The sequence below is a fragment of the Onychostoma macrolepis genome, chromosome 13 (assembly GCF_012432095.1).
Source record: "Onychostoma macrolepis isolate SWU-2019 chromosome 13, ASM1243209v1, whole genome shotgun sequence".
Taxonomy (NCBI): Eukaryota; Metazoa; Chordata; class Actinopteri; order Cypriniformes; family Cyprinidae; genus Onychostoma; species Onychostoma macrolepis.
In genome coordinates this window covers 29723385-29743625 of record NC_081167.1, presented here as the reverse complement: position 1 = coordinate 29743625, position 20241 = coordinate 29723385, and the positions used below count along the sequence as shown (strand labels likewise).

The 20241-nt window shown below is 35.2% G+C and overlaps 2 protein-coding genes across 3 annotated transcripts in view; both read left to right on the top strand.

The window, feature by feature from the left end:
* The first annotated feature begins 51 nt into the window (after positions 1-51).
* On the top strand, positions 52-13153 carry tsnax (translin-associated factor X). The gene is made up of 6 exons (XM_058796697.1): positions 52-368; positions 517-609; positions 684-798; positions 1398-1528; positions 7636-7745; positions 10278-13153. Exons 1-6 carry the CDS (start codon positions 353-355, stop codon positions 10656-10658), a joined length of 846 nt encoding a protein of 281 aa, XP_058652680.1. The 5' UTR covers positions 52-352; the 3' UTR covers positions 10659-13153.
* Positions 13154-15175: 2022 nt separating this feature from the next.
* The window catches only part of disc1 (DISC1 scaffold protein), a 56089-nt gene continuing 51023 nt past the window's right edge, over positions 15176-20241 (top strand). The window contains exon 1 of one of the 2 annotated variants that reach the window (XM_058796048.1): positions 15176-15753. In XM_058796048.1, coding sequence (XP_058652031.1) covers positions 15657-15753 — 97 coding nt within the window. In that variant the 5' untranslated portion in view covers positions 15176-15656. The remainder of the gene's footprint in view (positions 15754-20241) is intronic. The other variant, XM_058796049.1, reaches the window with a different exon arrangement.

Sequence of the window (20241 nt, the reverse complement as noted above, 5' to 3'; positions counted from 1 at the left end):
ATCTAAACTACGTTACCCAAAATGCCGCGCGGTGGCACGCAATTAAGACGCGCAGGTCCCGTGTAAACAATGGAAGTCCGTTCGCGTGCCAGTGTTTAAAATAAACAAAATTACACGCAAAATGCCGTTTTTACAACGAAAACACGATATTGAGAACACGTTTATAAAATACGTTGTTTTTAGGTTTTATATTTGAGGAAGTACGCCATCATAGAGACACATGTGAAAAGCCTTGATGAAGGCGTTCAGCTGGATTTAAACGCACTAAAACCACAACCAGCTGGTAAAATAAAAGCAGTTTACAGTCCATCCATGCACACACGTGTCCAGTGAAACAGACTTTATTATAGAAATGAGTAAACGAGAAGGTAAAGCCTGACAGGCAGCATCTTTCATCGCAGTTTAAAATCATTTGACGTTCATGCTGAAATCTGCGTCGTTTGCTCATAGATTACGATGATGGCGAGTTATGCTTTTGTTTATGTAAATATATATGTTTTTTAATGTTCCTCGCAGACGATGGATGTGCCAGAAAACGAAGGACAGAAGCTGGATATAAATCAGAGGACTGTATGAATCCGGATTCATCTGTCATCGCTGCTTTCAAAGGTGAGACAGTCATGTGTTCTGCTCCAGATCAATGAATCTCATACATTTACTGCTTTGTTTTCACATTTTGACAGTATTCCAGCAAGAGCTGGACACGAAGCATGATAAATACGAGCGTCTGGTGAAAATCAGTCGAGATATCACCATCGAGAGCAAACGGACCATATTCCTCCTGCACAGAGTCACCAGGTGAGATTCATGATTTTAGTTTTTTTTTTTAACAGTAATATTGTTCGTTTTAAATTATTTGGGTGATTTAGAAAAATATTTTGCACTCAATTAAAAGAAAAACATATATAGATTTTTTTTTTAATAAAATAAATTCAAATTCAAACTAATGATGGATGAGTTTCATAACATTTAAATGCTTAAAAATACACTTTATTTTTCTTATTATTTTATAGAAAATATAAATATTATTATTTAATTTATTCTTTATATTATTGTATTATATTTTTAATGTTCAAGTATTTGGGTGAATACAAAAATATTTTTTGGCCTAAAATCATTTTTTTTTTTTTTATTGTGTGTGTGTGTGTGTGTATATATGTATGTGTATGTGTATATATATATATATATATATATATATATATATATATATATGTGCATGTATATGTGTGTGTAGAGGTGTCCAAATTTAGGTATGTAAACTGTAAAAAAAAAACAAATGTTGTAAAAACAATTAGTGGAGTACGCTTTACAAAAATACTATTTCTGCCTTTCTGCTTAAAGAAAAAGGCATCTGCTAAATGAATATAAATAAGCACAAGTGTTTTGTGTTTCTTCAGTGTTCCAGATGTTGAGGAGATCCTGACTGAGGCCGATGTGAAACTGGACGGCGTGAAGCAGAAGATCGGATGGATAGCAGAAGAGCTGAAAGGAGAAGATTTACACCAGTTTCACCGAGCGTTTACACCAGGTATGACGCTTACAGTGGCCAGCTGGCGTGTCATGACGTTGCAGTTTTGTAAACTTTAGGTAGATAATGTTATATATACATATTATAGTCTAGTCTTATAATATCTTGAATACAGGGTTTAAAGTGCTTGGATTTTGGATACAGTGCTTGAAACTTCCGGAGATTCTAATTTCTTTCATAATAATTCACTGAGTGTGACATGATTATTTGTGCATTTGCAGCAATTATGCAACCTCCTGTTGCATACAGTCAATTATATCAAGTCAAAATTATGTCACCTTAATAAGCTCTTGAAACAGATCGATCCAAACTCTAAAACACCCATTAAGTGCATCTTAAGTAAACCGACTTGTAAAGGTCACCAACTGAACAACTGCAAAATTACATTGAAACTGTACAGTAAGACATAATGCTTACGATTTTGTAGCTTGGGTGTAGCAATATGAGATTAAAGTCAAAAGCTTTTGAGAATAAAGTCGGAATTATAAGAATTAAGTCAAAGCAATTACAAGATTAAAGCTGCGGTGTGTTTATCATATAATATCATTCTACTTTAACCTTTAGAACATTTTTATTACTTTTTTTTATGTTAAATACATTAGAAGAATGGAGGGTTGGATGCCACAGATTTTTTTTTTTTTTTTTGCAAAACACATTTCACTTTAATCTCATTTTGCTACAACTTTAATCTCGTCATTTTGACTATTCTCAAGATAATAAATAAGACTTTAATCTTGTATTGCTATGATTTCATTCTCATAATTTTGACTTTATTCCCAAAATATTATTACTTTAATCTCATATTGCTTCAGCTTTCTCAACATTTTGATGTTTTTATCAAAATAGTACGCAATAACTTTAAACTCATGATGCTACGGCTTTATTCCCATAATTTTAACTTTATTCTAAAAATATGATCTGGTATTGCTACGACTTTGTTCTCATAATTGGCTTCTCAAAATCTTATGACTTCAATCTCGTAATCTTATTGTTGCATGCACAGTCTTGTATTTGAAGACTTTTGGCCCGTTGTGCACAAGCTTGTGCAGTTGATCTCCACTAAATATCTCTAGTTGCTTAATGTTCCAAGGTCACTGTGCTTTTCCAGCCATTATTATTTCTCTCTTTCTAAGAGAAAAGAGGGCAGACACAACGTCTGCAAACTTCTGAGGAAAGCGTGGATAAGGCAGGGAGGGGACCTACCAAATTCTGCGGTTATCTAGCGGGGAGGGGAAGTCATTTTTAGATTATGCTCGCAGAGAAATCATCGGGGTCTTTCTTGAGACGTGACCGAGGTCAGATCCTGCCAATTATCTTTCTATTTTTCTTTGTATTTGAAGAGCTTTATTGGGCTGTGACCCTCGGGCTCAAGCGTTGATAAAGCGTTTCATGAGCTTGTGTTCGTGCAGAAGCCATTAAAGGTGTTCAGGGCTGAGTCTGACACTAATTACCGCTCATACGGTGATCTAATTAACATCAAGTTTGTGCTGGTCAAGAGGTAGAAGAAGATTTTTAACGCTAGAAGCATTAGTGCATAAACAGGTCAAATAATAATAATAAGGTGACCTTAATCAGAAGGGTTTATTAATTGAATAGTTGCTTAATTTATGCTGTCAGAAAGATCTTATTTATAAGATGAGTGCACTTAAATGCTGCAATAAATGTTGTAATCACTAGTGGATTAATTTAAGGACAGACTTTATGCATTGATTTAATATTAATAGTGGAAAAAAATAGTGGCATTGCTCAAAATTACATTTTATTTGTGAATTTTGATTGTACAGTTTAGTGAGCATTTTCCATTTCCCATAGATAAAACATCAATTATGCACATAAAGCACATTTGCTCTTTATTTTTGTTGTAGTAACATTAAACAAAATTTTTGTTAGGATTTTAAATGGACAATAAGAAATTATTATTATTATTATTTTTTTCCTATTCACATTTTTCTTCTTTTGTTCATGCAGGTTTTCTTTTGTGCCATTTTTTTCAAATTATTTATTTTTTGCCATTTGTTATTATTTTAAATAAATTTTATTGTAATTTTAAATTTTTTTTTTTTAAATCTTTGGTTTCTTTGATGAACAAAAAGATAAAAAGAACAGCATTTATTCAGAATAGAAGTCTTTGCTATCACTTTAAAAAAAATAAAATAAATTTAGCAAATATGCTGACAAAGTATTCAGTTCTTTCAAAAAAAAAAAAAAGAAAGAAAAAGTATTGACCCCAAACTTTTGAACAGTAGTTTATTTTTCAAAATCTCTGTTTTAAATAAATGTTGTTTTTCTAAACGTTTTATTCATCAAAGAATTCAGAAAAAAATAACACAGGTTTAAAAAAAAAAAAAAACATTTAAAAAAACATTGATGATAATCAGAAATGTTTCTTGAGCAGCAAATCAGCATATTAGAATGATTTCTAAAAAAAACATTTACTTTAAAAAAACATTTAAAATCTTACCAATCCCAAACTTTTGAACGGTTTTATATTATGCGAATTGGGTTGTCATCCCTCAATCCAAAAAATAAATAAAAAATTCAAATCAAAACATTTAATTTACACCCCCCCCCTGTTTTATGTTAGCCAAAGTAATTAATTAAATAATTCATAATTATGACTTTGGAACTTGACTTAATCAGTAGCATCACAGGAGGCTGCATATTATATTTTCTACAATAGAAAATGTTTATTTTTGTTTTTAAGCCACAAAAGGTGACAACAGCATGTTTGCATGAAGAGTTTCCCGGTTCATCGCAGACAAACACAAAGTTTGTTTATCATCTGAAGCCCAGTGGCATTGCTGTGCAGTAACCATGAGGAGTGATTTCTACACACTGTTCCTGATAGAAATGAAGATAATGTTTCACCCGTATTAGAATCTGCACTTTTCTTTCTTGCCTGGCACCAAACTTCTCTGCTGCACAGCCTTTCGACTGTCACTCCTATTCACACAAACATACAGTGTGTTTGCAGTGTTTGGCTCACTGAATGCCCAATTATCTGTTTCCTTTTGGCTCCGAGTGCTGTTTCACACTGGCACAATTCATCAGCATCTGATCCGGGTACAGAGATGGACGATGTATAATGTTCCAAAAGGCATTGAGCATTTAACTCTTGACAATGAGAGATGGTCTCATCTGTGTAGTTGGCCAGAGGTAGATTAGTAGTTTGGGTCCTGGTCTTGTTTGGGCTACATTACTGTATGTCATTCTCAACCTGTTAATATCATCCTCTTGCACCAAATATTGACCCAAGTCCATCTTAGTCATGATTAAATATTTGTGAATATTCAGTTTTAACAAGATTTTGAATAGAAAGTTCTTATGAAGCTGTTTACATTATTCTTTGTTTGTTTGTGTGTTTTTTTTTCTTAGTTCGTGTCAGTTTTTGCCTATTAACTTATATAAGTGATTAACTTATAATTTTATTATCTGAATCTGCTTGGAGGATTAACATGTTGTTGAAATAAATGCATTTATTCCACTGTTTGTGCAGCTTTCTAAACTAAGATGGCAATATCTGAAAAATGCATCAATTATCTTTAAAAAAAAATTATGATCACTTATAATAGTGATATTTTAGTGTCATTGAGATACTATTGTAGTTTTTATGAATATTTTAGGTTAGTTTGTATTTTTATTTTTAAGTTTTATCAAAATATCAGTTATCCCTATTTTGGACAATAAAGTATATTTCAATATTTCAGTAACCTTGGTTTATAATATAATAAATATATACATTATATATATTAATATATATATATATATATATATATATATTTATTGTGTATATATTATAATATATCTTATATTAAATTATTACATGTTTTATTAATTTTATATATATATATATATATATATATATATATATATATATATATATATATATTTATATTTATTAATTATATATATTATTTTCCCCAGAAAAATTAAAGTTAAAGAAAAAGGGTCAGGCGTTCTAACAGTTGTAAGTTTAGCTGGAGTTAGTGGTTTTGACTAGTAGCCTCAGTGTGTTTACATGCAGTAAGGTGACTGTTCTGACAAATTAACCTCCAAAGAAATGTCTTGCAGAGGGAGTCTCCAATCTCATGCTTGATAACGTTATCTCTCTTCCTGCTGAGCCTGAGAGAAGACAACAAAACCTCCTGTACGTGGAGTGTTTGTGGGAACCCTGCTCAGCATCATAAAGAGCCGTTGCGTTCTGGGCTGAGACTCACGTTGAGATTTTGTTTTCATTTTTATGTTGAACATCGTCACACTGCATGTAGAACTGTGAGCGGGGAGCGACAGATAAGAAGGTCTTTGATGTTAATTGCCACTCCAAAAGTAAAGCTTAATCACAAAGTCTTCCGTCCTGTCATTATTGGCCTGATGTTTACACAAGAGCTGGACACAAATACAGTTTAGTCAGTTTAACATCATCTAACTGTGACTGTTTGAATGGCAAAAAACCCCAAAACTTGCATTACTTATAAAAGTATATTTTTTTTTGGAGAGAGAGGAAAAAGTACTAATATTGGCCAAGGGCGTAGAATTTAGTAGGGACGCTATGGACGTATCCCTAACAAAATCCAACCACTACTAAATTGTGGTGTAAAAATGACTGAAGACGCGGCGGAACAGACAAACCGAATAAATTGAGTCATTTACGCTGGAACCGCTCCCATTGATTCAAACTTGATCAATCAGTTCAAGCGATTCATCAGCAGAAACCAGATCAAAAGAGCCATTCATTTTCGAATTTTGACATCGCTTGTAATGATTTTAAAAAGTGCTCTCAGGGGCGTCAAATTGAACACATGAAGTCCTGTTTTCTGAGAAATGCAAAAAAAAATTAATTAGTTTATGCTTAAAACAAGAACAAATGTCTGCTAGTGGGGTATTATTAACTCGTATTCCCTTTGAATTAAGTTGATTTTTCTGTGCCTATTTGTTCATGTTTTAACCATAAACACATTCCATTTTGATCGGTTTCACATAATGTCATTTTCTTTTCAAGTAAATGCATCTTGATTTAAAAATCTTTGGACATTTGCACTGGAAAACAAGACAAGAATACAGAGGAAGTGCACCATTTTTTTGTAAAATGAATTAAAATGTAATGGAGATCTGTTGAAAGTTGTATCTTCAAACTTTGAAGTAATAAAACATATTGTGTTCCATTGTGTTCCATGCTTATAGTGATGGTTGAAACAGAGTTTTTTTAAAACTCCGAATCAGTTTAACTATTGCGTCACAAAATGATTCACTGATTTGAAGCACTCCAATTGGATCGTGAATCATTTGATGTCGATCCGGACTTCGGAGTGGACTGGTGAATAATTTGGTTGGAACTTTGCGTGTCACGAATCATTTGATTCAGATCAGAACTTCGAAGCGGGTTCGTTAATTGAATGTTTCACGATCCACGATCCAAGCTCCGAGCCCTGATCTGTCAATGATGGTTCGCAAATCATTATTCAGATCGTTACTTCGGAGCGTGGGTCGCGTATCATTTGATTTAGATTGGAACTTTGGAGCACAAATCATTTGATTTAGATCGAGGCTTCGGAATGGGATCTCGAATCATTTGATCGGAACTTCGAGTATCGCGAATCATTTGATTCAGATCGGAACTTCTGAGCGCGAATTCACTGATTCACTTTGCAAAATGATTCAGGACTATGGAGCGTGGATTGCGAATCATTTGATTTAGATCAGAACTTTGGAGGGTGGAGTGCGAATCAGAAATGTTTCTTGAGCAGCAAATCAGCATATTAGAATGATTTCTGAAGATCATGTGACACTGAAAACTGGAGTAATGATGCTGAAAATTCAGCTTTGATCACAGAAATAAATTACATTTTACAATATATTCACATAGAAGAAGAGATATATCAAAAAAAATTTAATTATAATAATATTTCACAATATTTCAGTTTTTTCTATGTTGTTGATCAAATAAATGCAGCCTTGGTGAATCTTACCAAAAAAAACAAAATCTTACACTCAAAAATGAGTGTGGGCTTTTTGAAGTTTATTGAAACCAAATAATCAAATGAAAGCTTTGAGAACTATCACACGGCTGGACCGTGATAATGGAGAGAGTGTCCTTGTTTTATTTCCAGGCATTCAGGAGTATGTTGAGGCCGTGTCCTTCCATCACTTCATCAGACATCGCGTACTGATCAGCCTGGAGGAAATCAACGCTCGTCTGGTCTTCATGAGAGAAAATAAGGTACGATAATGAATCCTAGAGTCAGCATTATGCATTCATCTTAATATGAACACGCCCTCCTTGATGTTGTCTTGCCAAAACAGACAGGCTACGTTCCTGAGAGCACTTTCACCAGGTTTATCAGATTGCTGACAATCACTCCATCTTTTGCTGCTATTTTTAGAAAGCAGTGGTGGCTGCCTGCTTTGCACGTCTCTCTGTAATTGAGATATTTTTAGACGCGTTGGACCAGTTTGAGTGAAAATGTGTGGCCATTGAATTCCCAATTTTCTAGGTGTTTTGTTTGTGAATAAACTCTTAAATACAGTGGGGTTGATGTATTTTTGTAGGCCAAAAAGTCAATTGTTTTTTTTTATGCTTTAGATTGTCTGTGGTCTATTTTGGTGTATTTCTGGTCTATTTTCACATGTATTTCACATAAATTACATCAGTAATACCTCACTCGTGACTTTTAAAGCTTTTACAAGTGTTTAAATGGCACTACAGTGGTTATTGGGGACATTACACGTCACATCGAACAGGTGAACTCATCTACTAGTCGCCTCACTGTATCATGCTTTTGCAAACTATTCTAACTCAAACTTTTAGGGACATGGTTTTTATATAAAGATTGAAAGAGTTATCGACACTTAATGGTGGTGAAGTCATGTGACAGTGGTGTAGTTCATATAGCTGACGTTTAACTTTTTATTTCTGCCAATTGTATGTATATATGCTTCAAAATTCACAAAAGAAGAGAACAATTTTTTTTATATGAACAAAACGCATGTAAGAATCAAACTTTAGCTTGTCACAGAGCCTGTTTTCTGCAATAATCCAAAAGCCAGTGGAAAAACCCTATTGGGTTTTTGTTGAGGGAATCAGGGTGATGCTAATGGTGCTTTGAAGTCCTCCTGGGACGTTTGTATTTACAAGTTGGAAAGTCGTAATTGACATCAAGTGCGTTATGATTTTTAAACTCTGCTTGTAAAAAATGATGAAGAAAGAATGGGCATCAGTATGTTTTTGTTTTGTTTTTATTCAATTAATGAAGGTGCTGTGATTGAATCATTATATATTCTTAATATATAATGGTCTTAAAGTCTTAATTCATATTTTCACACCTTCAAAGGTCTTCAGTTGGAGCAGAAAGCGTTAATTTCATAAAGTCATGGTATTAAATGTAAAATGCACTGCAAAAAATGAACATCCCTCAGTATTGTTGTCTTATTTTTGTCAAATTGAACACATGAAGTCCTGTTCTCTAAGAAATGGAAAAAAAATTAAATGAGTTTATGCTTAAAATAAGAACAAATGTCTGCTAGTGAGGTATTAACTTTTTTTCCACTTCGGATTAAGTAGATTTTTCTGAGCCTACGGGCAGATATTTGTTCATGTTTTAACCATAAACACATTCCATTTTGATCGGTTTCACATAATGTCATTTTCTTTTCCAAGTAAACACATCTTGATTTAAAAATCTTTGGACATTTGCACTGGAAAACAAGACAAAAATACAGAGGAAGTGCACCACTTTTTTGCAGTTGTTTTAGCATGTTTTTTTAATTTTTTTTTTATGTAAAATGAATTAAAATGTAATGGAGATCTGTTGAAAGTTGTATCTTCACACTATTGTATCAAAACATATTGTGTTCCATTCAATTTATTCCTTTCTTGGTCTTAAAAAGGTCATAAAAGTCTTAAATTACCTACATAAAACCTGCAGAAACCCTGTTATTGATGCCCTCAACTCGGAAATTCTGGGCTTAAAGATTTCCCCAAAATGTCCCACTCATAATTACAACTTTGTGTTCATGTGTGTTGAACTCATACATGTGATCTTTCCAACGTGACCTCAATGCACCAGAACTACAAAAATACATAATCGCTGCAGCTCTCTATTGGTCATACTGAAGATTAGGGTCACTAGTACTACTGGGGCTGCACAATTAATCGAATGAATCGTATTTTTCAATGAAGAATGGTTCTGTGATCAGTAGTAAATCTTCAGAAGAAAGGTAATGTACGTCGTTCCAGGGTGTAGTAAATGTTGCTCCATCTGAACCCGCGTCTGCATACCATCGAGCCTTTACCCAGCGAGTCTGAGTCATTTATAACATGCATTTGAAAAAGCAACAAGCGTCAAACATCTTTCCAAACATGAGAAGCATTTATGAACCTCAAAATACCACATTTAATAACATGTTTTTATTCCAAACTCACTTAGCATTGCATTATAAATATACTTTATTATAATGAAAATTATAATAAGAAGAACTTGACAAACATTCCCTATCTTCTGCAGGGCATATTTGGAGTTTCAGCATGAGAGCGCCCTCTGGCCTTCGCATAGAGATTTACTACTGATCACAGAACTGTGCTTCACTGAAAGATACGCCTAATCGCGATTGCGATTTAATTTCGATTAATCGTGCAGCCCTAGACTCACTACCAGATTGATCAGCCATTCATTTATTAGTTAGAGTAAAAACTAATGATCCAGAAGCCATTTTTGGCAGTATGAACTCTGTTTGCTTGACTTTTTCTCTGAAGGGTGAAAGCGAGGTTGCATGGACAGGCCCGAGCGTATTGACCTTCCAGATAACGCCGACCGACTACCTGCTGGGCGTCGCGGACCTGACGGGCGAGCTGATGCGCATGTGCATAAGCAGCGTGGGCAACGGCGACATAGACACGCCCTTCCAGCTCAGCGGCTTCCTGCGGGAAATCCACGACGGCTTCTCCTACATCGGCAACACGGGACCCTACGAGGTGTCTAAGAAACTGCACACACTGCGGCAGAGCCTGGGGAAGGTGGAGGACGCGTGCTACACCCTGCGTGTGCGCGGATCCGAGATTCCCAAACACATGCTGGCCGACGTGTTCACCAGCAGGGCGGCGACGCATTTGGACCCGGATGAGCCGATGGTGTGAGATACCGAGATGCGACCGCGTGTCCTTTCCTGTGCATGTCGGACTTTGCAAACTGGGCATATTATTGTTAGAGTATTTTTAGTTTAAGGACTATTTGTTTAAATGGTTGCATGTTGTTAACACGTCTAGTTCTTCAGTTGTGAGCTGTTGTATTTCATATAAATTGCAAAATGTTTAACTGATCTTGTTCCTTCTAATCTTCCTGAAAGTTATAAACATGTTTACCATTATTTTGAAATCAAACAGCCTCAGAACTGTCAATAAAACTTGTTTTTGGTACAAACTTGGCCCTTGGCAACATCTCAACAGATCACATTAGGGTGACCATATTATAAGAGATTAGTTATTTATTTCTTAAATACCCCAATTGTTTTACCCTTCTGCACTCAGTTTTATGTATTAATTGATTTTTAATCAAGAAAAAACTCTTTCCCCCACTAAAAAAGTTATTTGAAGGATTTTCAAAGATGGGAAGTGATTTCCAATTAAATTTTTGAATTTCAATTGGAAATAAAATGAACAAACACCTGGAATATTTAATAAATTGCCAGTTTTATTAAATTAAATATTAAATATTTTTATTAACCTGCTGGAAATGCTTAAATGATTCAGGTGATATTCTGTAAAAAAGAAAAAGAAAATAAAAAAATTGTTATTATTATTATTATTTGTGAAGATACATAATGTGAACAGAAACATGTAAAACTTATTAGTTAAAGTGCCATTACAAGAGCGATCACGAGTTCTTTGCCTGAGCAAGTAACCATAGCAACAGAAAACCGTTCGAGCGATCGAAATGGAATGCGAAAACTACGATCGCTCCAGCGGTGTTCTGTTGTTATGGTTACCTCAGCCGAGGAGCACTTTTGTTCGCCCACTTTAGTTCCTAGGTTTGGCTTTCTTACAGTGTGTAGCCTATTATATTTATTATATACTAAGCGAGCGCTACGTAATCCGTAGAAATTTAAAATCGGCGTGCTCTTCGGCGGAGGTAACCATGGCAACACCGCTGGAACGATAGTAATGAAACGCCTATAGCCTATACGTACTACCGGCACATCCGGGAACTTAACTGTCAATTTCGTCACCGCCCCTTTTTAGGGGAAAATAAACTAGGCTGCCCAATAGACTTCAATACAAAATAGCGGCACAAAGCAACGTCCGTACACAGCCGGCAGGCGTGAATAACTTAAGAAATCACTAAGATTAAACATGTCAAGTAATTATATGTCCACCCTGCCTGCCATAGAGCGTGAAAGAAACATCCACAAACTTAATTTGGTCAATTTAAAAACTCATTATCCCAGCGTCAAATTGGTGTAACAACCCCACTCAGTGGCCAGAGGTGTCTTACCGGACATTTACTCGTACCTAATCTAATCACAAGGTAAGCCAGTGAATGATTTTACTTCGTATTTGAAAGTAAATATCTTTAAATGTATATATTATGTCCTTATATTTAGAGTACCGAGTGCACTTTTCTGTCCAGCCATACAACTAGCCTGGCTTAGCTTTCGATAGCATCATCCGTAATTCATGATATTTTCATAACAGCAAGATATGGATGATGATGGCAGGTAGCCTGGGCTAAATTCGGGTTTTTACAAACATTATTGGTGCACCCAACCACACAAGAACTCTTTGGCATGTTGTAAGGTTAGTCCACTTCCTCGATCCGATGCTGTTTGGCGGTTTGTTTTCCCCTAAAAGTGGGCGTGAACCTGTTCAGAGACATTCTATGACGTTGCGCCGGTTGTGAGTATATAGCATGAAGCCTATATACTGTATATATAACACAAATACAAAAACTAAATGGAAAAATGTAAGTATATATATATATATATATATATATATATATATATATATATGCCCCTGCAATGAGTGGGCATAAATTAATACAAAAAAATAAAATGTATTTAAAACAAAATCATACAATTGTTTACATAGTTGATCACTTGTAATATTCTCTCAGTCTTCTCTCTAAACACCGTTTCAAACAGCTCCCCTATGCGAGCTCGAGATTTTGCGTTAAGTTGTACAATACGGACACATAGTGACTAATTCAAGTCATTGCAGGACATGACTACAAGCATTCACTTCTTAAAGGAATTTGCTTCCATAGTAGGGAAAGAAATACTATGGAAGTCAATGGGGACCATCAGCTGTTTGATTACCAGCATTCTTCAAAATATCTTCTTCTGCGTTCAACATAAGAAAGAAACTCAAAATGTTTGGAACGTCAGGAGGGTGAGTAAATGATGACAAAATTTGCATTTTAGGGTGAACTATTCCTTTAAAGAGCGATAGTATGTGTTCAGGTCTCAAGCCAGGATGATATCTGAAAGTAAATAAACTCTTGAGCTGGAATATAGACAATATAAATATAAAACCGTTGTCATGAACCATGTCATTTGTGTTATTTCATAAGTTTTGATGACTTTACTATTGCTATAAAATGTGAAAAAAAGTCATAATAAAGAAAAACAGACTTCTGACTGGTAGTGTTCTTTGACTTTCACGTGTCAGCAAAAATCAAAGGTTAAATTATCAAATACCTCATAATCGTATTCACACTGTAACCTGGAATATGTCAGATATTCACTTACATCGACAACATAAGAACTATCATTTGCTGGTTCAGTTGTTCACACTGAGTCCTAAAGTCATGAGATCAGATGTTAATTTGATTTAGCTGCTTCTGTAAAAGACTTTGATTCTGACGCTCTGGGCGGTTTAGCTCAATTAAACCATTATGAGACAAACACAGGGCTCGAATGAGACTTTCCACTGGCTATAGAGCACAACACAAAGAGCGGCTCTGTTCGTCCGCTTACTGCTGCTTCCTGGGACTGAACCAGACAAAAAGACAGAAAGACACACAACAGGAACACATTCAAGCAGTGATTGCATTTGGCAAATGGATCAGATGTCTGATTATGGAAGACAGTTTATTACTCCAGTTTGTACTTCACCATAACAGAATGGAAAATCTCTCAGTTTAACGTTTATATAAATTATACATTACATTTATTAAAAGGCATAGGCAAAACCAACCAGTTACAGAACCGCTTCAACATCTGTTAAACACAACCAGAACTGCTAAAATCTGCTCTGAAACTTAAAATATACTGATAACCAATATAATAACAGGAAATGTTCTCAGAACTTTGGCAAGCGTTCTGGCAACAATCTTACAGTAACATTAATAGAACATTCGTTCAAAGTTATCTGGTCTTTACATTAGGCCTACTAATTTATACATATTTATGGAACATTGAAACATTGTACAGTAGTTGGACCTCCTTCTAAGATGGTTCAGAGAACATTCAAATGTAACATTCCCATAATGTTCGCAAAATAATAAAATGAAATGTTACCTAAACACCGCGTCCTAACTACACGTCTTTAACAGTCACTTAACCAGTTTTGTAAACATGTTTTAAAATGGACGTTTTGAACATTTCTGGAATAACGCTTTCATAAAGGGAGCGTTAGCTAAACGTTCTTAGATTATATTTTGTTAGCTGGGAATAGGCCTACAGGGATTTTATGGGAATGTCTTTTGATATATATTTTACTATTGTTGCTGAAAAAAACAAAACAAAATTACTTTATTGTATTGTTGAATATATGTGACCCTGGACCACAAAACCAGTCTTAAGTCGCTGGGATATATTTGTAGCAATAGCCAAAAATACAGTGTATGGGTCAAAAATCAGTGTATGCCAAAAATCATTAGGACATTAAGTAAAGATCATGTTCCATGAAGATATAAATTTCCTACTGTAAATATATCAAAACTTAATTTTTGATTAGTAATATGCATTGCTAAAAACTTAATTTGGACGACTTTAAAGGCAAGTTTCTCAATATTTAGATTTTTTTGCATCCTCAGATTCCAGGTTTCAGCCAAATATTGTCCGGTCCTAACAAATCAATGGAAAGCTCATTTATTCAGCTTTCAGATGATGTATAAATCTCAATTTCGAAAAATTTACACTTATGACTGTTTTTGTGGTCCAGGGTCACATATAGCATAGATTTTACATTGATCGTCTAGTCAAATCTAAAATAATTTTCCAGTGTGTGTTGTACGGTTACAACTAGCAGGTTTTTCTGAAATTGGTTTACAAAATGTTTTTAAAGTTAAAATCAAGTAGTAGCCTATCTGTGTGTCTCAATTGCTGCAGGAAGTGTCTTTTTGCTTTTCTTAATTATTTTAGCTCAATGTCTTTGTTTTGGTGATTTTTGATGGATAAATGAAGTCAGTTCTCCTCAAGTTCACACATGGGTGTCCTACAAAAGCAACCACGGGTGCGTTTCAGATTTCATTTTCAACACTTTAGCTTCTAACTTCTGTTTTGTGAAATGTTTTGATTGTGCATCTTTACAATAAATGGCACTTGGTTTGGTACTTTGTCATGACTTTCTAAGATAAGTGACATAAGTGTCCAAGTCCGTCCAGTAGATGAAGTTGATGGGAGTTTTGCTTTGGTGTGAATCAGAGGAGTCAAATTCCAGCAGACGTCACAGACGCCTTCACGACACGCACATAACGGGACAAAGTGCGGCTGTGATCCGGCTCTCGTCTGCTTTCTGACAACCCTGCCGCAGCTTCATTTTTCCAGAGGATAGCGGAAGTAAAACAAAGAACTTAGAAAGATTTTCTCTGAATTAAACAGAGGAGCACAAACGCGAGCATTCTTCGGGTTTCCCGACATCGTTTCCCTCTCGCAGGAAACTCGCCCTTTACGTCGCAGAGTTGGATTTTTTTGTGGATCTGTTTTATTCAGGCGTCGATTAAGATCACATATCTGGCAACCCAGCTATCTGCGGACTATTAAGTGGAAAGTGTAAACAAACAATTCATATTTCTGAAGGAAAGTGAACGGCGTTCGGTGCGCGCCGCCCACCGGAGAATGACACGCGCGGCGTTTGGCGTTTAACTGACCCCGACTATAACTATATTTCAGTGGATTTTACCGGTTTTAAACAGTCATGATGTTCGCAGGAATGATCAGGGTGGAAAACAACTCAAAAACACACAAAACTGACACCGACTCCGGGTGTCACCGGTGCGCTTCTGTGAGGACAGGTAAGAAAATACCATGGTATTCCCTGATGTAGCCTACCTTATCACTTCTTTGCACTTGGTTAGTCTGATGATATATTTTTAGTGCTGTCATAAATTGAAACACTAGCAATGGATTATCAAGATACCAAGGCATTGCTGTGTTTTATTGGACGTCATTATTGACGGTTGTACCATGGTATTCTTTAAAGTTGCCATAATACCATAGTATTCATTGATGTTGGTTGGCATTGCATTAAAATAGATTAGTATAGTACTGTAAAAATGACTTTTCGAAGTTTGCTGGAGTACGTTTTTCCAAGAAATTACTACCTCAAAATAATTGCAATTATGTGTGAAATTTACTAGCAATTTCTGAGTGAAAATGGCTTGAAAACCTTGTTTTAGTATATATGCTAAAAATAATTTAATTTCATGTTTGTACCCTAATAAATTGAGACACTAACAAAAAAGTAGGCCTGTTAAAGGTACCATGATGTTACATTGGACATGATATGATGCAAGTATGGACAGTTGTACCATGGTATTCTTTACAATAGCATAGCATGTGAATACTATGGTAGTCATTAAGCACCATTGTGTCCTATGATAATGTTACCTCGTTTTTGTCCATGTTATCAAAATGCCATGCTGTTACCATCTGATATCATCCCTCTGCCACCACAGTATTTTTTTACTGTGACTAATGGGATGTTTTCTGAACGTTAAGCCTCATGTTTTGATTTCTAATGTGCAATATGATCTTTGGGAATGCAGTACTTTCCTTTATTCCTTTCACTGCAATCTCTTCCCACATCAAAGCTCAGCAAACAGTGTCAGAATACACCAGGACGGAGCATCTGGTGGTTTAGCGGTTGAATTATTTTTAGACATCCATCAAAAGGTTAGATAAGTTTTCACTGAGTTTAACGAACCTTTCCAGTCATAACAGCCCTTTGCAATTCAGATCTGGCTTTCAGACATAATATTGTTGGTGCTCATGGAGAAACGTGAAACTCATGTAAAAACACTCGATGTGGAGAGTAACTCGAGCAAACATTGAGATTTAGTCCAAAAATTCTGCCTTGTCACAATCTATCTATATGTAGTAAAATACTTACAGGACAGCTTTGCGGGCGTTTAGCAGTTGGCATGCAGCTAATTGGCATGACCGAGATTAGGGAAGACAGCCATCATGATTAGAGTCGGTATAGAAGCTACTTAGATGGGTGCATCTGTGTTGTCAATCTGTCAGAGTCACTATTCTGTTTTTACATCCATGATTCAGGCGTTAAGGCCAGTTTGAGCATCTTTATCTGTTTTTCAGTGTGGAATGGCGTGCATGAAAGAGTTTTAAAGAAAAGTTAATCCAGAAATGAAAATACTGTCATTATTTATTTACTCACCCTCACCTTGTTCCAAAATTGTATGTCTGTCTTTGTTGTGAAACACAAAAAAGGTCTAATTCTTGGTGAAAATGTTGTTTGACATCATTTATGTCAAACATATGGGTTTGGGACAACATGAGGGTGAGTGATGACAGAATTGTCCTTTTTGGGAGAACTATTTCTATTACAGTGTGCTATTTTGGTTCATTTTCTGTTACAGTTTCATGGTTCTTTTTCTCTTTTATTGTCGGATTTGTTGATGTTCAAAGCTGTTTATGTTCAAACAGTTTCCTCAGTTCACATGGTTTAGAGAGTGTGTGTGTGTGTGTGTGTGTGTGTGTGTGTCAAGTGATTTCCAGCTGTTTGTGTCTCCTCTGTGAGCGAACAGGAAGTGCGTCGAGACTTTTGCCAGAACTTCAGCAGAAGTGCAGCTGCTAAATCTAAATGCAGTACGGGGGGGGTTCTTTTGTCAGATTCCCCTGTGCACGAGTCCTTAACAAAGTAGACCAGAAAATGATCCTGTTCTTTGAGCAGTTGATGATTCATTAGAGCTGTCACTTTAAGTTTTTAACTTGGTATAATTTGTTCTATCTATCTATCTATCTATCTATCTATCTATCTATCTATCTATCTATCTATCTATCTATCTATCTATCTATCTATCTATCTATCTATCTATCTATCTATCTATCTATCTGTCTATCTGTCTGTCTGTCTATCTGTCTGTCTGTCTATCTGTCTATCTGTCTATCTATCTATCTATCTATCGTTCTGTCTTTCTGTCTGTCGTTCTGTCTATCTGTCTATCTGTCTGTCTATCTGTCTATCTATCTGTCTATCTGTCTGTCTGTCTGTCTGTCTGTCTGTCTATCATTCTGTCTGTTGTTCTATTTATGTCTATCGCTCTATGTAATTTTAATTGCTATTTTTAATTAAATTTTATTTTTATGTTTTCATTTTAATTTCAGTTTAGTTTTTAGTAATTTTGTTATGTGTTGTTATGTTTAGTCATTTTTAGTAGTGTTTGTTTTTTACAATTACATTTTGCATTTATTAATTTAGCAGATGCTTTTATCCAAAGCGACTTACAATTGGGGACTCACAATATTTATAAAAAATCGATGTCTAAATAGTTTTATTTTTATTTTAGCAATTTTAGAACTTCAACTTTCAGATTTTTAAGTTAGTTGCAACATTTCAGGCAACATTTCAATTTTTTGTTTAGTTTAAGTTTTTAATCTAATATATATATATAATTTTTTTTTTTTTTTTTTTTTTTTTTTCGGTGAACTCTGACGTTTTGGCTTTTGTTAACAGTAAAAACACTTCTGTGAACATCATGTTTTGGTTGTTGTGGGCACACAGAGAGCTGAGCTTGGTCTCACTGTCGACTTGACTTTCTGTGTGTTAAAAAGGGAGGAAAAGACTTGCAGAAAATGACCATCGAACTCTCACTTCCTCAAACGCTGCTGTCACTGGACGAGTCACACTATACATGCATGTGTAAGTGTGGTGAATCAGCTCAAACAGTGAAACTTTCTGAAACGGATTGGCATTTTCTCCTCAAACACTCCCTTTTCCTCTTCATGATCTCCTCCGCATACCGTCGTGTGTGTGAACGATCATGAGCAGCCAATGGGAGGCCAAGTACAGCAGCAGTGTGTTTGGAGAGGGCCTCTCTAATCGGGTAAGGTAAACACACATGTTTTTCTCACTGGAAAACCATGACTTTTCAATGCATGTCAATATTGATTGAAGCTTGTGTGGTGTTTCTGTTAGTGGTTAAGCTGTTTATCAATAATTAGTGGTGTTTGCTAAGTCAAACATCTATTTCTCTTGCACATACTTGGTGTTTTCATATACTTTGAGGATGTGATGAAACCTCTTAGTGCTCCAGACATAAATGATTTCTCAAGTCATGTGTGTTGTTGAGAAAAAGCACCATTTTCACCTGTTGGGGACAAAAGATCCCACAGATGCACAATGAAGGAGAAATTGAATTCAGCTGAAAAATAATGTGGATTCTTTTCACTTGAAACTGTAAGAAATCACCTAACAGCCACCTAGCAACCATTTAGGTCACCTTAGCAACCACATACGTAATGCCCTTTGAATTTTGCATGGGACACACTCATATAGTAGTTGTTTTTGCATAGACACTTTTATAAAACAAACCACTCAGATATTTCCCATATAGGCTACTTCTGTTTTTTCTGTGTTTGAAGTTTTTTTTTTTTTAAGTGGGTTTCATCTGTTCTTTTAGGGAATTGTGACAAGCATGTGTCTTTACAGAGACTTGTGAGCGTTTCCTTCCCTTTTGAGGGGAAGCAGTCCTTTAGTGTGCTCAATGGTGTGGTGTCTATTGAAGACTGAATGATCTGAAGCTGAACTAGACGGTGTCTGCGACAGATGGAGGATGATGGTTTGTCTCAGTTGTGGTTGAAACAGGAGTGCAGGTGTTCACCGTGAAGGGCTGGGGTTTGTATGCTCATGCAAAGATGATCTACACATGCTGCTGTTTTCTGTTTATTCTTCAAAATATCTTCCTTATAATGTTCCACAGAAGGAAAAAAAAAATAACCAAAAGTTGTTTTGTGTAGGTCATAGCAAACAGTCATTTTAGGTGAAGTACAGGGTTTTCCGAACTGGAGAACTGCAAGGGGTTTGAGTTGATGAAAAGCTGATGATTAATTTAATCATATAAATAAAAGTAACTTGAAATGTGAACTTAAAATCATTAAAATATAAACAATCTGTATTGTATAAAGTGTTATAGATTTAATAATTACTTAACCATATAAATAAGTGACTTGAAATGTGACTTAAGGTGGATGATAAAAATAAAAATAAACAACAAAATTTATTGTATAAAGTACCATATAAATGAGTGACTTGAAATATATATATTGATATATTACCGATATATTACCTATGGGATGAAAATAAAAATATGAACTGAATTGAGCTGAATAATGACACTAAACTTTTAGTGTTGCTGAACTGAACTGAGATGAAAAATGACACTGCAGTGCTTTCTAGCTGAAATGAAATTTGCTTCACAATTAATTAATTGTGCAACAATAACACTGATATTTTCCTTTTCAGTAATGTGAAGCTGTTTTGA